The 24,306-nt window shown below is 34.7% G+C and overlaps 1 protein-coding gene across 3 annotated transcripts in view; it reads left to right on the top strand.

Annotated features, from left to right (window-relative positions):
• Positions 1-24,306, top strand: part of RASSF8 (Ras association domain family member 8) — a 120,655-nt gene that overhangs the window by 84,256 nt on the left and 12,093 nt on the right. For all 3 annotated transcript variants that reach the window (XM_006727735.3, XM_081819058.1, XM_081819059.1), the window contains exon 2: positions 10,570-10,774. In XM_006727735.3, the coding sequence (XP_006727798.1) occupies positions 10,672-10,774 (103 nt within the window). In that variant the 5' untranslated portion in view covers positions 10,570-10,671. The remainder of the gene's footprint in view (positions 1-10,569; positions 10,775-24,306) is intronic.

Here is a 24,306-nt window from a genome sequence, read left to right on the forward strand (position 1 = left end):
TGTGGCAACTACTTTGACCCAGGAATCAGGCACTCACATTTTCTTTAACTGTATATATTAATTTCGGTAGCATTTCCTCCCAAAATTCTTTTATCTTTCAAATGTTTATATACTAATTTAGCTTAGAAATACTAATTTCCTATGCCTTCTGGGGAACATGTTTTGACATATAAAGTTTGGCTATTTAAAGTTACCATTGTAACCGTAAGTCAAAATGTTGTTTTGTTGAAAAGTTTACACTTATTTCATTGTAAATATAAAAATGGACCTCTTTGTCAGAATTGATAGGCTCAGTATTTATAAAAATATGAATGAGAAGTCTGTAGTGATCTTGGCTTCATGAATAAAAAGTATTTTTTATTTTTATCCCCTATGAAGTAAAACAGCGGGTTTCATCACAGAATGTCATAAATACTAAATTCAGGAAATAGATTCATTATATCTGAATGATGACCGTAAGGTCACAACACAATTTGCTGTCACTCAAATGGATAACAGTCACTCATGAAATAGCCTGTATCTGTTCAGGTGTGGAGCAGAAAATGATTCTGCCCTGCAGATACTTTGTTCTAGTGGAAAGAACTTGGGCTTTGGGGGTCTGATAACATTTGAATTTAGACCCCAGCTCGATTCCTGCTTCACTGAGACAAGGGAGAGGTGGGAGGAGCAGTTTCCAGCAGGAATTTCAGGGGTCGTGTATTCCTTACTAGGTCTGATTTGATTATTGAACATCAGCTCCTTGCTTCTTCTCAGCTCTGTGGCAGTAATTAGGCTAACTATATCATTCAGCTTCGCAGTATTGGAATTTCTACATCCTATGGTCACATCTACTTGATTACTTTCTTTCCTGAGCCAGGACTGGTGATTACAAAGTCCTGGCAAACTTTACTAATAACTTTATTTCATAAATATAAGTAACTTTTTAGTAGTTCCTATGAGCATTATCAGATTTGGATCTGCCACTTGCTGGCTGAGTAACTCTGGATGAATTACTAATTTCTCTATACCTCCATTTCCTCATTTGTATCAAAATAATTCATGTCATGTAGAGATATAGATGGCTATTGAATGGATTAAATATAGTAGTTAACTTTTCAACTTTTCATCTATCACAAAGTAAGAGTTCAGTCTATATTAGCTATTTATTCTTGTTATGCAAGTAACAAAGATGTGTTTTTATTTGAAGGGTTGGTTTACAATGAAAATACCAAAGTGCATCTGCTCAAGGAGAAATATCACATACCTGTTTTCATTTACATCTATCATTTAAAATGTAACCAAATGTTCAGTAATTTTTTTAAAGTACATTATAACATTACTCCCTGCCAGTTTTCTAAAGACTATGAATGAGAACCTTGAAATAGCACATATAGTAAAAGGCACAAATTTACTTGAGGCCAGAGTTCAGGGTTTTTTTGCATTAAGACTTTGAGAATGTGATCCTTCATGCCAGGCCTTAGAGCTCTAACAGGAGTTAAGCTATCACAGATCTTGGCACTATACACATGCCTCCAACTATCTCTAAAGGACCACAAAGTAGACTGGAACCCTAACAGAAGATGTAAGTGCAAAACAGATGGCTTTTTATATTCCTTTTTTATAATACTGCAGTAAGAAATAGAACCCACTGGTATATTATTTTTAATTTCTTAAGAGATTTTGTGCTGGTAAAACTAAATTGTAAGGTCCCCCACTGTTCCACCTTCCATAAACATGTAACAGAATTAGCAAGAACAGCAACACATAGTTTTTTCATACTCCTACTTTAATATCAGTGGTAACCCCAATTTTATGGCCTGACTGTTTTAACTAGAATTCTTTATAGGAACAACTCCTTCAACATCTTCTATACTGGGCACTTAATTTATTTCAGTATATGTAAATATATTTAATACCCGTTTTCAGAATAATCTGATATTATTCCAAATATTGGCTAACATCTATCCATGTGATCTTGATCAAATGATGTAAACTGGCCAGGCCTCAGTCTTCTATGTTCAGTAAAATGATTATACTAGTTGGTGGCCAATGAGTTGCTAGCTCTGAAAGACAAGATATCTTATCCATTTGGTTTCGGTGAACTCTATGAAATGATTGACGTTTACCTAGAGAGAAAATACCACCATAAGCCCGTCCCTCTCCGGTTTCTCCAGTGCAAGGAATCCACAGCTTCCTTGTTACAACTTTTGCCAGGTAGAACCAAGTGTATTTTGGGGTGTTGTTGGTTGACTTGTGACTTGGGAAGAAGAATATGATAAGGATGGAATGGTAGAAAGGAAGGAATAAAAGAAGAGGCATGTGCTGGGATCTTACTAGCACTTGTGTAGAAGTTGACTCGACTCAGGGCTACGACCACTAGAGAGACTGTGACCACCAGGAACTGGCTTACAATGATGGCTGTTTCTGTGTGTTGGCCTTCATTCATTTCCATCACTTTTATGACATCCCTTCATACCTACCAAGTGGCCATTGTCTCATGCCACCATGGCTCCCTCGCCCCTCCGTATCTTCTTCTCCTGTGCTTCTTTTCAGGGTATGATGTTCCAGGTTAGATTCCCAGTCAGAACACTTGATTCAGTAATGTTCTGTCAACCAGAAGTCAAAGAAGAATTCAGTCTAATAAACATGGCCTTGTGTATCCATGGGATACTAGAATGACTGTACCAATGGTAACCATTTTGAGGGGAATAGGCAAGAAATTACTTTCTGGTAGTGTCAGTATATTAGACTGGTAGAAGGAATTATTTTGAAGCAGAGTTTGCTATTGAGACTAGCCTTGGTTGCTGGAAACACATCTCTTTATTTTCTAAAATGGGCAGTTGTAAAGATTTTGCTTCCTCTTAAAATTATATTTATTACATAGAAATCCTGTGTTCCTGCTCGGAGCTTTAATTAACAGATGAAAGTTTACCCAAATTATTAGTTCAGAAATCAGTTTGGTGAAGTACTGTACTCCCAAAAGATTCTTGGTACTGTTTTATGAGCGTTTGGTTAACACCTCTGTGTATAGGAGAAGTTTCCATTTCAAAGTCACAGATATGGGTTTAACATTACATATGATTTAGAAAAATACTATCCTCAATAAGCCATCTGGAGGTGGGCTTAGAATAAGAAACTCAACTGAAGGCAGTGGCTCTTATAGCACCAAATTTGATATTAAATAAAAAACTAAAGTTACTAGCTATATTCATTTTAAAAGTTTACTTTTTTAAGGAGAGAAAGGTAGTTCTTAATAGCAGGATCAGTATTTTTTATACCAGTAACTTTAACTTGATTTGTATCATGTTTATACCAGATGTAATTGAAATTTTCTTAATATGGATGCTAGTCCCAGTTATCATTTCTAATCTTGATTTAGAAACTTTGAGAATGTTGGCTGCTCTTAAGGTACATGGTGTAATAACCTAAAATGTCTTTATTTTTAGATGCTCTTATTAAAATAATAACAGTAGTTCTGAAATTTTGCTTTTATATTGATTTTTCCTATAATAAAGAAATTTCCAATTTTTGAAAGTTATAATTTTTATTTCCATACACAGAACTAACTTTTGTTGAATTCATATTTTGTTCCAAGCCCTGCACTAAGTACATTTTAAAAAGACATTTCATTTCTCGCAAATGCCTCTTGGAAAGTTATACATCTTGACTTAAGTCACATAGTAAGTAATAGACTCAGGATTTGAACCTTGGTATATTCTGTTTCCACTAATCAGTGTTACCTTGAAAAAAATGGCTTTTTCCAAAAAGTAGTTTTTAATGGTGTGAACTTAAAGAAAATACCAGAAATCTCTAAGGAGCATTGGTTTGTATTTAAGGCAAGAGTTAAAAATTATCACAGATATGCAGACATATTTATTTTAGAATCTGTAAAAATAAATCTGAATGTAATTTTCAAAAACTGGAGGAGTAATTTGTTAGTATTGAAAAATGAACATGATCATGAGACACTCATTTTGCTGACACGTGCAGTTATTTATCATAGGTTCTCTGAATTAAAACTATAGTTTCTTAACATGATTTAGTTGGTTTACTCTTTTCTTTCTCCTAGAACAGAAAATTTGTACATGTTGTCTGATCATTGCTTATTGATAAAAATAAATTTTTAAGTGATGGTAGATGAGATTTCTTAGTGTAACTTAGAACATTTTAAAAACATTTATTTGGATACATTGAATCCTTTTAGAGAAGTCTGCCTTATTCATGCTATAATTTCTTTACTCATCCCAATTTGGAATATATGTCCCTAAATTCCTAGGTTTGTGACCTTGGGAGAGTTATTTAAACTGAGACTCACTTTTCTCATCTTTAAAATGAGGCTAATGATACCTAACTCACTGAATTGTATCATGAGGAATAAGTGAGACACAATGCACCATGCTTAGCAGATAGTAAGTACTCATGCCATTCGTCACCATAATTGCAGAATGGTCACTTGAACATGTTAAATTTGGGAAATATTAAATCACCGCATGTGTTTGAATGCTGTGACCTAAGGATGATGAATAGTAGAGGAAAGAGCATGGGTTTACTGGATTTAATAATTAATATGCAAATATTCCTTAGCATTGTGAACTTTTTTTTTTTTTTAAAGATTTTTTATTTATTTATCTGAGAGAGAGAATGGGAGACAGAGAGCATGAGAGGGGGAGGATCAGAGGGAGAAGCAGACTCCCCGCCGAGCAGGGAGCCCGATGCGGGACTCGATCCCGGGACTCCAGGATCATGACCTGAGCCGAAGGCAGTCGCTTAACCAACTGAGCCACCCAGGCGCCCCAGCATTGTGAACTTTTAAAAACATACTATCAAAGCAAAAATCCTATGACTTAAGACAGTTCTCTAAAAAGAAAAATACAAAACCCATCTTTAGAAGACATAGCTTAATGGTGACAGTTAAGACTTCATATAAGAGAAAGAGAAAAGCTATAAACTTTCTCATTTGTTCTATATTGTCCCTACAAGTACAGCTTTACACAATGTATCTATCACCACTCCTGGGTGTTTCAAAGTACATTAAAGGGCTAGCGGAAGTCTCATTTTATATATAGCGTATCTTCAGAAGTTGGTCATTTGTATCCTGTAGTTCAACGGGGTATTTTATAGGCATTGTGCCTCTTTTCCACTGTCTCGCCCTCCATGCTAAGTCACTGAGTACTAGTTTAACAGAGTTTAACCAGTTTCTCTGCTGTGGAGTATCTTGCTGCACACGGTCTCCCAGAGACAATGTGTTTTGAAGTGTTTCACAAAATTATTAGACTGGGGAGCCTTATTTCCATGGTGCATGTCACAGGACTGTTGTTTTCCATATCTCATTTTGGGAGGCTTTTATTGATATCGCTGAAGTCCTCTTCCTTAGTGTCCACTGTTTAACATTGTGTACCTTTTATGACAACCTACTTTCTGTGACACCATTTGCAGAACTGCAAAACAATGGGTTTGCTACAAGCAACTGAACATTTAACTGGGTTTCCAAAATACAAAACCAGAGTGTTGTAAACATGCATCACCTGAACACTGCAGTTCAGGAGCAAGTAACCTATGACTGGCATCTGAGGCAGTTTTCCAGAAACTGTTACTTGTACCTACCAAAATCGGTTTTCTTACCCACTTTTTCCTTCCTAATGTGTTTTCACTCTCTCCTTCTCTTATTGTGCTTCATCCTGTCGTGTTCTCCAGGTTGTTTCTGTGTTGTTGTTGTTATTTGTTTTTATCTTTGGTTACTTTTCCATCTCCCACAGGCAAGAAGTACCCATTTTTTTACTTACCTCAGTAACCATTTGAACATTAAAAAGTTAATACTTTTTTAGTTCATAACAGTTGTTTTCCACAACTTCACTTAATTCTCACATCAAATTAGTTTTAGAATGAGGTAATCTAAACTCCCTTTAGTTTTTATTCTTTTAAAGATTTATTTATTTGAGAGAGAGTGCACATTTGCAAGCAGGGGGAGGGGCAGAGGAAGAGGGGGAAGCAGACTCCCCGCTGAGCGCAGAGCCCAACACAGGCCTCGATCCCATGACCCCAAGATCATGACCTGAGCAAAACCAAGAGTCGATCACCCAACCGACTAAGCCACCTAGGCACCCCTAGATTTTATTTTTTAACTAGCTTTCTGTACAAAAGAGAATTTGGGTATCTGATTATTAGTTCTAATAAGTACTGTTCAGAATATACAGTGTTCATTGTGCAGAATCTCTTTCTGTATGATGCCAAAAGAACTAGTGGCTAGCATCAGTGTTTTTTTAATTAAAGTAGCTAGCTTGATTGTGAAGATTTTATTATAACACATTTTATCTGTATGCTGTTTCTATAAAGAATGCTTTAATATGCAATAACCATAGATATTGAACAAAACTGGACATGAAAGAAGTGTAAAAATGGGCAATAAGCCACCTCTATGCTTGTGTCTAGTGTCCAGGGATTAATGCAGTTTGCTTAGTAGCTTGATGGTAGCCATCACAAGGAAGTTATACCATTTTAAAGTATGCAGTCAATTCTTGTTATTTGTGAGAGCCTTTGGTCACAACAGTTTCATCAGCTGATCAGATAGTATATCACCTCGTTTTATGTGTTTTTCTGTAGAAAGGTACCTTATGTGACATATATTGTTGATTCATTGCCATTAAACTCACAGCCAATAGCACTCTAACTCGTACCTGAACAAGACTTACCTAACAACATGTACTTTTCTCCATAAGTCACATCACAGCCTTCTTGTACTTAGGAACACTTGATAGTGTCAACACTATGCTTGGGAGCCATTTTCAACAGTGAAATCACCAACAAAAACTACAAAAATGCCAAAACGTGGCACTAAATACACTGAAAAAAGATAACTTGTCGGCAGTATGAAACCTGAAAGAAGGCAGAGTATTGCTTCTTTACAGCCTCAGCTGGGAATGTAGGTCAGGCAACTCAGATTTTTCACTGCTATATATGTGTCTTTGAATGACTCTGAAAGTGCCATAAAGATTGATTTTGGGGTTACAAATAAATTTTAGTGAGTGGGTGAATTCACAAATAGGAACCCGTGAATAATGAGGATTGACTAAAATTGTTTTATTAAAGCACTGTTTTGGGGGGAATATGTCTCCACAAATGCCCATGCTTAATTCCAATAGGCTTTCAAGATAATAGTTTTTAACTAAAGAACACTTGTTCCCAGTAGCATGTTACTGAATAAACTTAATTTTTATTATAAAAATTAAAATAATAATGATTTGAATATAGAAACCTTATGGTAAAAACAATAAGAACTATAATATAATGCCCTAGCAATAGAACCTTACTTCTACCTACATCATTGTTTCCATGGAAAAATTTATTCCAAATTCCAACTGAGATGCCAAAGCCCTTTAGCTTCTTGAGTCCTTAGTTCCAGTGATGAGCAATCCACCTACAGTGTAGGACTTCCATTTTCCCTCTAGTCTAGTTGTGGGGCTGGGAGCAGAGCCATAGGAGTTGGACTCTGGATGATAAAACGGAAGGGAGTAGTAGGGGCTTCTACCGAGAAGACAGTTTCTTCAAATGACTTCATGAATAACACCGTGATTTTTAGGGAAGCTAGGGGGATGATTGTTAGTACAGCCCCAAACTTGACAGAAGCCATATTTTGAAAATAGTGGTTGTGCTAGAAATAAAATTTTGTACCATGTGGTTCATTGATCTTTTTTTTTTTTTTAAGATTTTATTTATTTGACAGAGAGACAGAGAGAGATCACAAGTAGGCAGACAGGCAGGCAGAGGGAGAGGGAGAAGTAGGCTCCCTGCTGAGCACGGAGCCCAGTTGCGGGACTCTATCCCAGGTCGCTGGGATCATGACCTGCGCTGAAGGCAGCCACTTAACTGACTGAGCCACCCAGGCGTCCCTGATCTGATCTATTAAGGCATCTTTTTTACTCTCCTTAAGGATTTAAGTTTGAAAGATAATATTAATGGTGTTAAAAGAAAAATGCAGATGCTGGTCTTCTCTGTGATGAGCTGTGGTAGGAAGTCTCTGATCAAGAGGTTAAATACCCTGCAAGTTTATATCAACTAAGCAATATTATTTATGCTCAATGTTTTCCCACAACGTTATTATACTCTGTAATATTTAACAGATGTACATGTGTTCTATGTTCCTTTGTATTCACTTAATGGTTAAAAGTTTGAGGTAAAACAATGATAATTCAAGATAAGAAAATGTGATATACTAAAACTTTTATAGAACTTAGAAATGAACCTCATAAGTTTCTTTTAAATGACAGGTTTCTTTTGGGGGAGGAGGCCTTTAATGAAATCTGTCTTTCTTGCTAGGTTTCCCAAGTTTAAGATCTTTTAATGAAAAATAATGGACTAGGTATTAAATAGATTTTAATTCAGTTTAGCTTTTTAAACTCAGCTGAGTTTTTTATTTAATAAAATAATTTAATTTTAGTATATTAATTTAGTACAATATATTAATGTTTGGCCATTTTTAAATCTTTTTTTCCAAGAGGAATAATACATATTCTATTTTTAGTAAATAGAGCAGCTGACAGAGAAGGAAAAAGATCTTGTTTTAAGTCAGAATTCTTCTGTTTCCTTTCCTTAAGTGGTCTTTAAATGGACTGGAGACAGTAGCATATATAAACCTCTCTTTGTAATTTTGAGTGTGCAACAGCCTATTAAATGCTCAGAGTAGTCTAACTGTAAAGAGACTTGTTTAACTTTATTTGGAAGATTTCTTACATTTCTTTGGCTTTGGAACCCTTCCCCCTGGCCCCCAGAAACTTTAGCATCTCACGGGATGTCATAACTGAGGAACACAGTTATGGAAATTAGCTTGTCAGAGGCAAGTGGCCCTTCTTCTGGGCATATAGGGGGTTACCACCTTGGCACTTCAATGTGTAGGCAGAGGGAGCCAAATCAACACACTGGGAAACAGTCAGTCCTTTCCGTTGTTTTCAGGATGACAAAAAGTATTTTTGTACCTTCTCTGGAGAAAGCAATAGGTTTATTCTCCTTCACTCATGTGTGTTCTGACTCATATACCCAGGTGACAGGTGGCCTAGAACTATCTTAGGTCCTTTAAGAAAATGCACAAGGACTATGTTACTGTTTGTAGTAAATACTGTCTTACTAGACATGTTTTTAGTGTTTTTTAAATCAGTAAGTCATTAATCCTGAAACACCAGTTCCATTGTCGACCTTTAAATAAATTTAAATGTTCATTTTAATTAAATCAATGTTTATTACATCTCATAAACTAGCATTCTTTTCAAAAACCAACAAAAAAATAGGGAGATCATAGGACATTGGACAAACAAATCACAGATTAAAGTTTTAACACAGGAAGAGCTGAGATTTTAAAAACCTACAGGAAAAAGAATTGTGTGCAATTGATTTTTAACCAGCTAATAATAACATTCTAATCAATACAAGAAATCAAGACATTTGGGTTTGACTGTGTGAGAATGTAAAAATTTCTGCTTGGCATATATATATAAGCAGCTAAACAAAAAAATCAAACAATGAGGAAACAGCAAGTGTAACAAAAAGTTGAGGTTTATATAATTAGAATAACTCTTGTAATTTAAGAATACTATCAAACCTCAGTTAAATGAGAAAAGGACAAGCAGTTCATACATGGGGAAGTTGTCAGCCAGTAAAGGAATTAATTTCCATCAACTAATATTTTCTGCACACCTATGCCTTATACTGTGGTTGGTGTTGGAGTTTTAGTGTTGAAGAGGACACTCAGCCCTTTGGTGAAGAGAGGGAGGCAAGGGACACAATAAACAAAGGAATGCAATGGAATTATGAAGATGGATTTACAAATGCTGGCAAGGCTAGGGAAACTGGTTCAACTGGTTTATTATTCAAAAAAATGACAAAAACTTTTTTTTTAACCTTACAAATGATCCTAATTTTTTTTTTAAAAAAAGAAAGGAATAGCATAATACTAAGCGAAATAAGTCAATCAGAGAAAGACAAGTATCATATGATCTCACTGATATGAGGAATTTGAGAAACAAGACAGAGGATCATAGGAGAAGGGAAGGAAATATGAAACAAGATGAAACCAGAGAGGGAGACAAACCATAAGAGATTCTTAATCTCAGGAAACTAACTGAGGGTTGCTGGAGTGGAGAGGGTGGGAGGGATGGGGTGGCTGGGTGATGGACATTGGGGAGGGTAAGTACTATGGTGAGCACTGTGAATTGTGTAAGACTGATGAATCACAGACATGTACCCCTGAAACAAATAATACATTAGATGTTAATAAAAAAATTTTTAAAAAAAAAGGAATAGCTTATATGTTGAGCAGTAGGGCTTAGTCAAATAAGTAAGATTTCTTAGAGTTGCTTTTTGATTTCGTAGAGTTACTTTATGATTAAAATTATAATTATGAAAATTATAGTAATATGAAACAATATCATGAAGAAGTGACTGTAGTTGTATTCATGCTACCGAATTCAGTTCTATAAAATAAGTATGTACATGGTCATTAATGGTAGTAGGATTATGAGATACTAGAATTTATTTTGCATAATACTTAATAGAAGAAATTTGAAGACTCATTTTATTAAAAATGTTTTCTCCTCTTTTTAGCTGACTACACAAGACTGCCTTCCCCATATTTCCATAGCCAGCGACATGACCTGACACCTTGATGACAAGTCTCAGGGCCCTTGGGTGACTGGCTGGTGCACCATGGAACTTAAAGTATGGGTGGATGGAGTTCAGAGGATTGTTTGTGGGGTCACTGAAGTTACAACTTGCCAGGAGGTTGTAATAGCCTTAGCTCAAGCGATAGGTAAGTGGACTTTCTGGGAATCTGAGATAAAGTGGTTTATGCTTCCTCTTGTGGTTTTTTTATGTTTGCTTGTATTAAATATAGATTTCTAGTTTTTTGTTTATTTGGTTCCATAATACAACTTGCAGGTATACTTATTATTATTCCCCAATGCTTAAAGAAATCTGTAAAGACACTTATTCTGTCTCCCCCCAGATTTTACTGATCTTCAGACTAGAGTCTGCATGCCTTCTGCTCTATTGTTGTTTATTCTAAACAATGATTTGTGGAACTGAAGATGTTTTCTTGAGCCAAAACATTCCTAGTTCCCAGACCTCTCATTAGGAAAAATCCTATTTACTGTTTATTCTGACTACTTTCAGAGAAGAAAAATGCAACAAATAGCATGGTCCTTCAATAGAAAGATAATATGTGCATTTTTAAATCTTACTATACAGTGCAGATGAAGTTGTCAAGTACATGCTTACTCCATCTTGTTCACCTACAGTGTTGCAACTTTTCTTCTTAGTCTCAGTTTATCATTTTTATGCATGTTTTTTAGTTGCCTTAACCCTTTTGGAACATGATGAGGGCATAAACACCTATATCAGAAAAGCCAGTAATGTGGGTTACAGCTTATATTTGCATCTTAAGTCCATCATTTAGCAAACATGTATTAAAAGGAAATTGTTTTCAGCACCATGCTTAGTGCTTCTTTGTCTTTGAGCAACTAATCAAGTTTACTTTATGTCGTGCTAGTTTATGTTGGAAATATGTCACGTTTGTTCAGGATTGAGAAAAGTCACCCTGCACCATGACACCTTAGCATTTTGTAGAGACATTTCTGGCAGATACACTGTTAAGAAGTGGGCAGTGCCCTGTGCAAAGATAGAGACTTTCTTTTAATACTGACATTTTTTTATTTTTCCTTAAATACTTTGTAGCACACACATATGTTAAAACAATGCTAAAAATCCTAGGCTTTCACATTCAGTGAAATTTTCTTGCATTTTGGCCTAATTATATTTGTGGACTTAAGTTTAATTATTAAAGAAGGGAAAATAAAGACATTTGATTTTATTTCATATTCTTTGCAACCAACTTATTCAGTAATTGTCCCTTTTACAAGCCTAATAAAGAATTCAAAGGAATGATCATCAAGGTACTCACTGGATTTGAGAAAAAAGTGGATGAACTCAATGAGAATTTCAACCAAGAGAAACTATAAAAAACAACCAGGTAGAGTTGAAGAATACACTAATTGAAATGAAAAATACACTAGAGGGAATCAGCAGCAGATTAGAGAATGCAGAAGAATGGACCAGTGATTTGGAAGACAGGATAATGGAAGGCAACCAACCTTAACAGCAAAAAGAAAAAAGAATAATAATAAATAAGAATAGATTAAGGAAACTGAGTGACATCATCAAGCATAACAGCATTCACATTATAGTGAGCCCCCAAAGGAGAAAAGAAAGGGGACAGAAAACTTATTTGAAGAAATAATTTGAAGAAAAACTTCCTTAATCTGGGAGAGGAAACAGATACCCAGGTCCAGGAATCATAGAGTGCCCCAAATAAAATGAACCCAAGGATGTCCACACAAAAACACATAATAATTAAAATAGCAAAAACTCAAGATAAAGAGAGAATATTAAAAGCAGCAAGAGAAAAGCAAACACATATAATGGACACCGCATAAGGCTATCAGCTGATTTTTCAGCAGAAACTTTTCAGGGCAGAAGGGAGGGGCATGATATATTCAAAGTGCTAAAAGGAAAAAACCTACAACCCAGCAAGGTTATGATTCAGAATTCAAGGAGATAGTTTCCCAGACAAACAAAGGAGTTTACCACCACTAAATTGGCCTTACAAGAAATGTTAAAGGGAATTCTTTATGTGGAAGGAAAAGTTCATAAATAGAAATGAGAAAATTATGAAAGGAAAAAATATTCACTGTTTATAAAAACTATATATAAAGCCAATATGGAGGTTAAAACACAAAAATAGTAAAAATCAATCATACCTGTAAAAATTAGTCAAAGAATACACAAAAAGAAGTAAAATATGATATCATACACATAAAATGTGGATAGGGGAGTAAAAATTTAGTGTTTTAGAATGTGTTCGAACTTAAGTGATTATCAGCTTAATGTAGACTGCTATATATATAGGATGTTATATATGAACCCCATAGTAACCACAAATCAAAATTCCATAGTAGATACACAAAAAATAAAGAGAAAGGAATCCAAGCATAACACTAAGGAAAGTCATCAAACCACAAGGGAAGAGAATGAAAGAAGAAAGAACGGAGAAGAACTATAAAAACAACCAGAAAACAATTAACAAAATGACAGTAAGTATATACTGATCAATAATTACTTTAAATATAAATGGACTAAATGCTCCAAGCAAAAAACATAGAGTAACAAAATGGATTAAAAAAAAAACAAGACCCATCTTGCCTATAAGAGAAAAATTCATATCAGAAGACACTTACAGACTGAAAGTGAAGGGATGGAAAAAGATAATCCATAGAAATGGAGGTGAAAAAAAAAGGTTGGGTAGCAATACTTACATCAGACAAAATAGACCTTTTTTTTAAAATTTTTTAAATTTATTTTATTTATTTATTTTTTTTGACAAAACAGACTTTAAAACAATGACTGTAATAAGAGATAAAGAAAGGCATTATGTAATGATAAAAAGGGTTCAATCTAAAAGCAAATATTAACAGACTTAAAGGGAGAAATTGACAGTAATGCAGTAATAGTAGGGGACTTTAACACCTCATTTATATCAATAGGTAGGTCACCCAGACAGAAAATCAGTAAGGAAACTGGCTTTGATTCTTAGTATATGTGCCCTTTTCCAGAGAGGATACTGAAGAATGAATAAAGGAGTTTTAAAATTAAAAAAAAAAAAGGAAACTGGCTTTGAACCACACATTCAGCCAGATGGACTTCACAGATATATACAGAACATTCCACCCCAAAACAGCAGAATACACATTCTTTTCAAATGAGCATGGAATATTCTCTAGGATAGATCACATGTTAGGCCACAAAACAAATCTCAATAAATTTGAGATTAAATCAAGCATCTTTTCTGAATACAACAGTATGAAACTAGAAATTAATTACAAAGAAAAAAAAAACTGGAAAAACCCAAACACATGGAGGCTACACAACCAGTGGGTCAGTGAAGAATCAAAGAGGAAATAAAAAAAAAATACATGGAGACAAATGAAAATGGAAACACAACTTCAAAATCTTTGGGACACAACAAAAGCAGTTCTAAGAGGGATAGTTACACCAATACAAGCCTACCTCAAGAAACAAGGAAAATCTCAATCTAACCTTACAACTAAAGGAGCTAGGGAAACAAACAAAGCTCAAAGTTAGTAGAAGGAAGGAAATAATAAAAATTAGAGTGGAAATAAGTGAAATAGAGACTAAAAAGAAAAAAAATCAATGAAAATAAGAGCTGGTTCTTTGAAAAGATCAAATAGTCAAACCATTAGCCAGACTCTGGAAGAAAAAAAAAAAAGAAAACTCAAGTAAATAAAAGTCTGAAATGAAAGAGGAGAAATAACAACTGACACCACAGAAATACAAAAGATATGAGAATAGAATGAAAAATTATATGCCAACAAGTTGGACAATGTAGAAGACATAGATAAATTTTTAGAAACATAAAATCTTTCAAAACTGAATCAGAAAGAATAAGAAACCTGAACAAACAGATTACTGGTAACAACATTGAATTGGTAATTAAAAAAAAATCCCAACAAACAAAAGTCCAGGACCAGATGTCTTCACAGGTGAATTCTACCAAACATTTAAAGAGTTAGTACCCGTTCTCAAACTATTCCAAAAACCAGAAGAGGAAGAAAAACTTTCAAATTCATTTGACAGGGCCAGCTTTTATTACCTTAATAGCAAAACCAGACACTACAAAAAAAAAGAAAAGAAAAGAAAACTACAGGCCAGGATCCCGGATGAATATAGATGTAAAAATCCTCAACAAAGCATTAGTAAACCGAATTCAGCATCACCAAGTGGTATTTATCTCAGGGATGCAAGGATGGTTCATTATTTACAAATCAATCAATGTGATACATCATATTAACAAGAGGGAGGATAAAAAAATCATGATTATGTCAATAGATGCAGAAAAAGCACTTGACAAAATACATCTGTCTATGATAAAAACTGTCAGTGGTGGGTTTAAAGGGAGCATACCTCAACATAATCAAGGTCATATATGAAAAACCCACAGCTAACATCATACTCAGTGTTGAAAAATTGAAAGCTTTTCCTCTAATATTAGGTATAAGACAAGGATGTTTACTCTCACCACTTTTATTCATCATAGTACTAGAAGTACTAGCCACAGCAATCAGAAAAGAAAAATGAATAAAAGGCATCCACATTGGTAAGGAAGAAGTAGAACTCACTATTTGCAGATTACATCATAACTATGTATAGAAAACCCTAAAGACTCCACTAAAAAACAATTAGAACTAACAAATGAATTCAGTATAGTTGCAGAATGCAGAATTAATATACAGAAAGCTGTTGTGTTTCTATACACTAATAATGAAGTAGCAGAAAGAAAAATTAAGATAATCCCATTTACAATAGCACCAAAAAGAATAAAGTACTTCGGAATAAATTAAATCAAGGAGGTGAAAGACCTACACTCTAAAAACTCTTTAAGACTTTGATGAAAAAAATTGAAAGAAAGACAAACAAATGGAAAGATGGACCATGCTCATGGATTGGAAGACTTAATATTGTTAAAGTGTCCATACTGTCGGAAGCAATTTATAGATTCAGTGCAGTCCCCATCAAAATACAAATAGTACTTTTCTCAGAACTAGAACAAATAATTCTAAAATTTGTATAGAAACACAAGAGACCTTGAATAGCTAAAGCAATCTTGAAAAAGAACAACAAAGCTGGAGGTTTCACAATCCCAGATTTCAAGATATACTACACAGTTCATAATAATTAAAACAATATGGTACTGTTAGATATATAGATCATTGGAACAAGATAGAGAGCCCAGAAATAAACCCACAGTTACATAGTTGATTAATCTATGACAAGGGAGGCAAGAATATACAATGAAAAAAAGATAGTCTCTTCAACAAATGGTGTTGAGAAAACTGAACAGCTATATGCAAAAAAATGAAACTGGGCCACTTTCTTAGACAACACACCATAATAAGCTCAAGGTGGATCCCCCCCACCCCCACAAGGTAGATTAAAGACCTAAATGTGAGACCAAAAGCATAAAACTCCTAAAAGGAGTTTTGGATATTTGCCTTAGCAACATATTTATGGATAGGTCTCCTCAGGCAAGAGAAACAAAAACAACAAGAAATATATATATATTATATAGACTACACCAGAATAAAAAGCTTTTCCACAGCAAAGGAAACCATCAACAAAATGAATAGACAACCTACTGAATGGGAGAAGATATTTGCAAGTGATGTATTTGATAAGGGGTTAATACATAAAATATATTAAGAACACATACAACTCACCACCAAAAGAAAATCTGCTTAAAAAAATGGGCAGAGAACCTGAATAGACATTTTTCCAAAGAAGATATACAGATGGCCAACAGACACATAAAAAGATGTTCAACATCACTAATCATCAGGTAAATGCAAATCAGAACTACAATGAGATATCACCTCACACCAGTCAGAATGGTTAGTATCAAAAAGACAAATAACAAGTGTTTGTGAGGACGTGGCAACAAAGGGAATGCTTGTGCACTGTTTGTGGGAATGTAAATTGGTGCAGCCACTGTGGAAAACAGCATGGAGTTTCCTCAAAAAATTAAAAATAGAAATATCATATGATTCAGTAATTCCACTTCTGGGTATTTATCCAAAGAAATGAAAGCACTAATTTGAAAAGATAAATGCACCCTATATTTATTGCAGCATTATTTTTAATAGCCAGGACATAGGAGCAACCTAAGTGATCACCAGTACATGAGTGGATAAAGTGTGTGTGTGTGTGAGTGTACATATATATATATATATATATATATATGTGTGTGTGTGTGTGTATAATGCATATATATGCATAACTGTGTGTGTGTATAATGGAATATTACTCAGCCACAAAAAAAGAGTGAGATCTTGCCATTTGCAACAACATGGATAGATCTAGAAGGTATTATTGAAATAAGTCAGACAGTTAAAGACAAATACCAAATGATTTCACTGATATGTGGAATCTGAAAAACAAAGCAAACAAACACAAACAGACTTACAAATACAGAGAACAAACTGGTGGTTGCCAGAGAGGAGGGGTTGTGGGGATTGGCAAAATAGGTAAAGGGGATTAAAAGGTACAAAATTCCAGTTATAAAATAAATAAGTCACAGTGATGAAAAGTAGAGCATAGGAAATATAGTCAATAATATTTTAAGAACATTGTATGGTGACAGATGGTTACTACACTTACTGTGGTGAGCATTGAGTTATGTAGAGAATTGTCAAATCACTGTGTTGTACTCCTCAAACTGATATAACATTGTATATCAGCTGTACTTCATAATAAAAATAAATAAAAAATTAAAGATAGAAAAAAGGTAAAACATAAGAACTGAGAGGTATTTTGTCTCAAGACCCAATTACATATATACTAACCAAAATAAAGTCACTTAGGCATATTAATATTGAAAAAATAGCTTTAAGACAAAGGACACTAGAAAGAAGAGACTTACTACATTAGCATATATAAGGCTTAATTCAAAGGAAGATAAAAGATTGTAAACTTACATACAACAAGTTACATTGCCTCAAATATATAAAGTAAAACCGGGGTGCCTGGGTGGCTCAGTTCGTTAAGTGTCTGCCTTTGGCTCGGGTTATGATCTCAGGGTCCTGGGACCCACATAGGCCTCCCTGCTCAGTGGGGAGTCAGCTTCTCCCTCTCATTCTCCCTCTGTGCGCGCACGCGCTCTCTCTCTCAAATAAATCTTTAAATATAAAAGTAAAACCAACGGAACTAGAAAGAAACTAACACTCCACTATAATGGGAGATTTTAAATATGCTTCAGTGACTGAAGAGAAGAAACAACAAATCGGGGAAAAAGGCCCCACATAATTTATTTAAATAAAAATACTCCATCTTTGTTTTTTTCTGCTTAGTAAAAACTCTAAAATTAGCAATTGTCAAATCTAACTTTCTTTGTTATATTTGAGAATCAGGCCATGGGCAGTGGTTTAAAAGAAACTGAGTATTTTACAGCGTGGCTGAGGAGTGTAGTTAGCTACATCTGTCCGTCTGGTATCCACATTTTCTATACAGAATTTCAAGGGGAAAATGCGCAGATGTACCAGGTGTGTGTTTATCCATTTGGACTAAACAGTGTACTGTACTTGTTTGTGAACAAGCTAAAAAGTTTTAACTGAATCTACCCCCATTTTTGCTTTGTCAGTTAACTCAGTCCAGAGGTGTTTTTGAAAAGTTGACAACTTGAATACAGAGGTTTTATGATATTTCTCCAAACTTGGCTAAACAACTCTTTTTCTGTATCATAAATACTTCATTGAATTCAGAATTCACCTGAGAGATGATTCAACTGGCAATCAGCCGAGGACTGTTGATCCTTGCTTCCCTGGTGCTGTAAGATTTTCTCAGCATCAAATGTAATATGCTTCTGATACCTACCTAAATATTTCTCTATTTTGTAATGTGAGTTATTGGTATTCAAATCTTATATACTAAATGAAATTTTTATAGTACTTTGACGTTATTTCCACTGTAAGAAATAATAGGGGATTTGTTAGGAAAAATTAATGCTGTGACATCCATCCCCAGAATTTTGGTGGCTTAACACAATAAAAGATTATCCTATGAGCAGAGTATTGACTGAGCAAAATGCAGATGTTTCTAAAAAATGTATAATGAAGCAACTTGTAGAATACTTTCATGGGTTTAAAATTTTTTTTTTTTAGATTTTATTTATTTATTTGAGAGAGAGAGACAGAGATAGAGAGAGCACAAGTGAGGAGGAGAGAGAGAAGCAGGCTCCCCGCAGAGCAAGGAGCCCGATGCGGGACTTGATCCCAGGACCCGGGGATCATGACCTGAGCCGAAGGCAGACGCTTAACCAACTGAGCCACCCAGGCACCCGTCATGGGTTTAAACCCACATATTTGCCGCATGGGGTGAAAGCATCAAAGATACACTCTTGATTAGGGATTGTTAGGAATTTTTCTGGATAGCTAAAATTACTCTCAGAAAACCATCAAGATATAAAAATATTTACATTAGTTAGCAATCTGCAAATATATATGGCAGAGAACCTTTTTTGACTTTGTGCTGCTAATCAATGAAATCAAATTAGAAAATAGCTAAAGACAGAACATAATTTGGTAAAAGATGTTGAAAGTATCTGGTAATATGGAAAGAAATCCTTTCCGCTCTGATCTTTGACTACCTTGACAGGTTATATTTATTTATATATATATATATAGGGGTGGTGGAAATAGAACACATCCAAATTATGAGACAGAATAACAAAATAAAAACATAATTGAAACACTTTAATTGGCATGAAGTGGTTAAACTGCCCTGCAGTGCACTGTGTGTTTGGTCACTATATATGCTGGGCTTTTTGACACATTCCCAGTTTCGAGTATTTTATCTTGTTTCTCCCATAAATTATCCCAGAAATGCCATTATTTCACAGTTCAAACTGCTTCTCAAATCTGTATGTGAAACAGAAAGCCTTTGGCTGTTCATCTATTTCAAGTTATATAGTCCAGAAAATGCGTTTGCTTTTACAATATCCCCAAAATATGAAAAGAATGTATTTCTGCCCTCAAGTAGCTTAGAACTGGAGTAGAGTATGGCTAACAAAAGATTAGAGAGGAAAAGAGGAAAAAATCAAGGAGACTGAGGGAAAAGTTTTCTCATTCATACTCCTTTGTTGCCTGGTGCCATTTAAAGTACTGAAGATTCAGAATTTTTCTCTGTTCCCACTTCTTGTGATCTTGTTCCCATATCTTCTTCAACTGGGGCCAGAGTTAGCATTTAATAGAGACAAATTGGTTGGGGCTGGGGTCCAAGGTGGAGTAGACTGTTCCTAAAAAGCCATGTTTCATATGGTTTGCCCCAAGAAAATCAGTTTTCTATTTTTTTTTAAAGATTTTACTTATTTATTTGACACAGAGAGAGAACACAAGCAGGGGGAGTGGCAGGCAAAGGGAGAAGGAGAAGCAGGCTCCCTGCTGAGCAGAGAGCCTGACGTGGGGCTTGATCCCAGAACTCTGGGATCATGACCTGAGCTGAAGGCAGACACTTAACTGACTGAGACATCTAGGCACCCTGAAAATCTGTTTTCAAACACACACATTTTATACTGAATTCTAGTTTAAGTATTTAATACTTATTTCTTTTCTCTGGAAGTCCCTCTAACATAGGGGCCCTGCTTGTTTATCCTTCTTACACCATTGCTTTGCCTAAAGTAAGTATTCAGTAAAACACAGTTTCTAAAACACTGCTGTCCAGTAGAACTTTTTTGCAAGGATAATAATGGTCCCTGTCTGTGCTGTCCAGTATAGTAACCACCAGCCACATGCAGCTACTGAACACTTGAAATGTGGCTTGTATAACTGAGGAAATGAATTTTTAATTAAAATTTAAATGTGACTAGTGGTTAATTGGTATTGTAGTAAACAGTTCTAGGAGATGACTAATTGGTATCTCAGACTTAAAATGTCAGAACCCGACCTCTGTATCTCAGCTGCTGCTCACCCTTAGATTTCTTCCTTCTCATCTCAGCAAATGAAAACTTTTCTTTTAATTGATTAGATCTAAAACTTTTATGTGATCTTTGCTTCTTTTCTTGTTCTAATATCTCACAACCATTCCATCAACAAATCCTATTTGTACTACCTTCAGTCTATATGCAGAATCTTTTTTCTTCACAACCACTGTTAACACCTTGATGTAAGCCCACCATCATTTCTCACTTAGATTTTTGCAGTAACTCATCTCACTGCATCATCTTGGTCCCCTCCAGCCTATTCTCAACAAATTTCTTTTAAAGTTAATACTTTTTTTAAAGTTTTTATTTAAATTCCAGTTAGTTAACATATAGTGTAATATTAGTTTCAGGTGTACAATTTAGTGATTCAGCACTTACATGCAACACCCGGTGCTCATGTCAGGTGCCCTCCTTCATCCCCATCACCTATCTCCCCCATCCCCCACCCACCTCCCCTCTGGTAACCATCAGTTTGTTCTCTAGAGTTAAGAGTCTGTTTCTTGGTTTGCCTCTCTCTCTCTCTTTTATTTTTCCCTATGCTCATTTGTTTTATTTCTTAAATTCCACATGAGTGAATTCATATGGTATTTGTCTTGCTCTCACGGACTTCACTTACCATAATACTCTTAGTTCCATCCATGTCATTGCAAATGGCAAGCTTTCATTCTTGTTTATGGCTGAGTAATATTCCATTGTGTGTGTATCTGTTTTTTTATGTATATACCACATCTTTAAAGTAATACTTTTAAAATATGCATCATATCACTCCTCTGCTCAAACCGTCCCCCATCCACAGTGGTTTCTTACTCAGAAAATTCCAAAGTCCGTACAATGGTCTTCAGGACCCTAATGAATCCATACTTTATCCCCTTACCAATCTGACCTTATTTTATGCCACTTACTTTTGATTGTCGCTTCTTATATACACCAAAGACATTTCTGCCTCAGTCTTTGCATCTCTTCTTTTCTCTGCTGAGAATACTCTGCACCCAGATATCTTCAAAATTCATTCCCTTGGATCTCTGTTTAAATATCATCTTCTCACAGATGTCCCTGACCACATGTACATAGACACATGCACACACACATGCTTATACACTCAAATACTCTTTATCTGCCATACTCTAGTGTTCTCTAAAGCACCTACCCCTCCTGACATTACATACAGGCCATATATAGACCATATATGCATTTTCAAATCTAAACATTTCTGAAAGCCTAAAGTTTATCATACTTTATTTGTTAGCCATAACTGGAGTGTTTTGAACTCATTTGGTGGTAAAAACTGCTCTAATTTGATATGAAGTTATTAATTTATATTTATTCCATTTGCTATGAACATTGATACATTTAACTTTATACATTTTAATATGTTTGATTACAGACCTACAGGATAGCACTATGTTGCCTTTCTAAAATCCAAGAAGTTCTGAATTTTCATCATATCTGGCCTTAAAGCTGTTGGATAATGGACAGTAGACCTACATTTACTTATTTGTGTGTTGTATATTACTTGCTACTGTTTTGTTATTGTCTATTCTCATAGCTTAAAACCATGCCTAAGTAATAGACAATACGTATTTGTGAATAAATGAATGAATTTTTTAAAGTTTTTTTTTTTTTTCTATAAATTACAGGCTGAGCTAGGTGACCACCTAATGTTTCATCCATCTGTAAGATTATATGATCCTTTAGAAGATAACTAAAATAATATTTTATATTGCCACATTTAACTCAATTTCATGCATAAATTATCAATTTTAGAAATTTACAAATTTATCAATATTGTATCTGTTTACAAAGTAATACTATTCATTGTAGACTGTTTTGAAATTTAGAAAATAAAACAGAAAAAAATGACCCTACCTCCTAAGAGTAATCACTGTAAGCAGCGTTTTTTATGTACCTCTAGATGAGCTTAAAAACAAAGATTTCACTCTCCGTAATTCTTAATAGTTTTAAAGTCTCATTTTGCATTTACTGGATTGTGATTTAAATTTTCCACATCACCTAATCCTCATAACAGTCTTATGAGGAAAGCAGTGTTATTATCTCTACAGATGATCAAGCTAAGGCCCAGAGTTATCAGATAACTTGCCCAAGCTCCTGTACCTAGTAAGGAAGGTACTGGGATCCAAACCAGTAGTCTGACTCAAGAACCCTGCTCTTAACTACTGTTACACTGTGTTGATTATACCCCCTATAATCTCAGTGGGCATCTGTTAGGAAATATAGTTATTGATTGAATTATATTGAAACAAGAAATAAAAACCTTAATAGTAAAATATACTGCTTTTTTATAGCCAAGATCATCTTTTACAGTTTTGATATTTATGACAATAGTGTAATCTTCATAATTTTAAGTACTTTAAGGTTTTCTCCATCCATAAAACATTATTTTAATGAATGTGAAGACATGCAATTCGTAGCATGCATCAGTCAAGGTAGGTTAGATCATGCTACATTAATAAAATATCCCCCAAATCTTACTGGTCTATAGTGATAAGTGTTAGCTGTTATTTTGGTTAATAGTATTTATGCAAAGTAAGTAGCATAGTGCCCAGCAAATACAGGCATAATAAATGTTAATCATTATGAAATCAATAAATTTTATGTTTTCATTATTTTTTAATAGTAGTAAGCTTAACATATAATCCTAAATAGTTCCTAAATTAATATGCAGTAATTCTGTGATTACATGATAATCTCATCAACACACTGGGAAAATATACTGTAAATGATTTAGCTGTGAGTTGTGCACAGCTGGCTGACAGGTTATACTCAGAGATATTTACATTATATCACTGTCATCATGAAATAAACACTCCATGGGTAAAGTTATCTTAATAGCTACACTCAGGACTTATAGAAAATTCATTTATAAATTTGCAGGATAGTTGTATGTGATTGGAAGATTGCTTTAAATTCTTTAGGCTTTGATTTCTTCACTGGTAAGTTGAGGATTGTAATATCTATACTGCTTACCTCATAAAACCAATTAGGATTACATATATATTATATATATTTATATATTTTATATATTTTTTATTTTTATATACATATATATATGTAAACATCAAAAGCATTTAACAGACTATAAAATGATAACAGTGTAATTTCTGTTACAGAGATAAATATTCCTGGTAAGAATTCTAAGTCATTATGAGAAGGGCTAGTTATGTTCATTAGAGTCTGTATAAGAATCCAAAATGTTTATATAGCTTAAGGAGCAAAGTATCTGTTATCAGAAAAGCTCAGTGGGGTTGGATAGATTATTCATGGTTAAGAATATGCTGTTACTGACATTACTTCTAATATGTACAGAAACAGGAGGCTATGTTAGCATTAAATTCGTAAGAGATTAATGCCAACTCTGTCATGTTCTTTTGTTATGTTTTTTTTAAAAGATTTTATTTATTTATTTGACAAAGAGAGACACAGCAAGAGAGGGAACACAAGCAGGGGGAGTGGGAGAGGGAGAAGCAGGCTTCCTGCTGAGCAGGGAGCCCGATGCGGGGCTCGATCCCAGGACCCCAGGATCATGACCAGAGCTGAAGGCAGACGCTTAACTGACTGAGCCACCCAGGCGCACCTGTCATGTTCTTTTGAATAATGTACAGTATTCATCTTTGGGGTAAGAAGGATTTGAAACTAAAGAAAAAACCAAATGTCAGTTAAAACTAAATCTTATAAAGAGGGTTGATGATCAAGGTGTTTAATAGAATCCCCAGGGCCTGACA

Source organism: Leptonychotes weddellii, chromosome 5, assembly GCF_054177405.1.
Source record: "Leptonychotes weddellii isolate Sample4059 chromosome 5, ASM5417740v2, whole genome shotgun sequence".
Classification (NCBI taxonomy): Eukaryota; Metazoa; Chordata; class Mammalia; order Carnivora; family Phocidae; genus Leptonychotes; species Leptonychotes weddellii.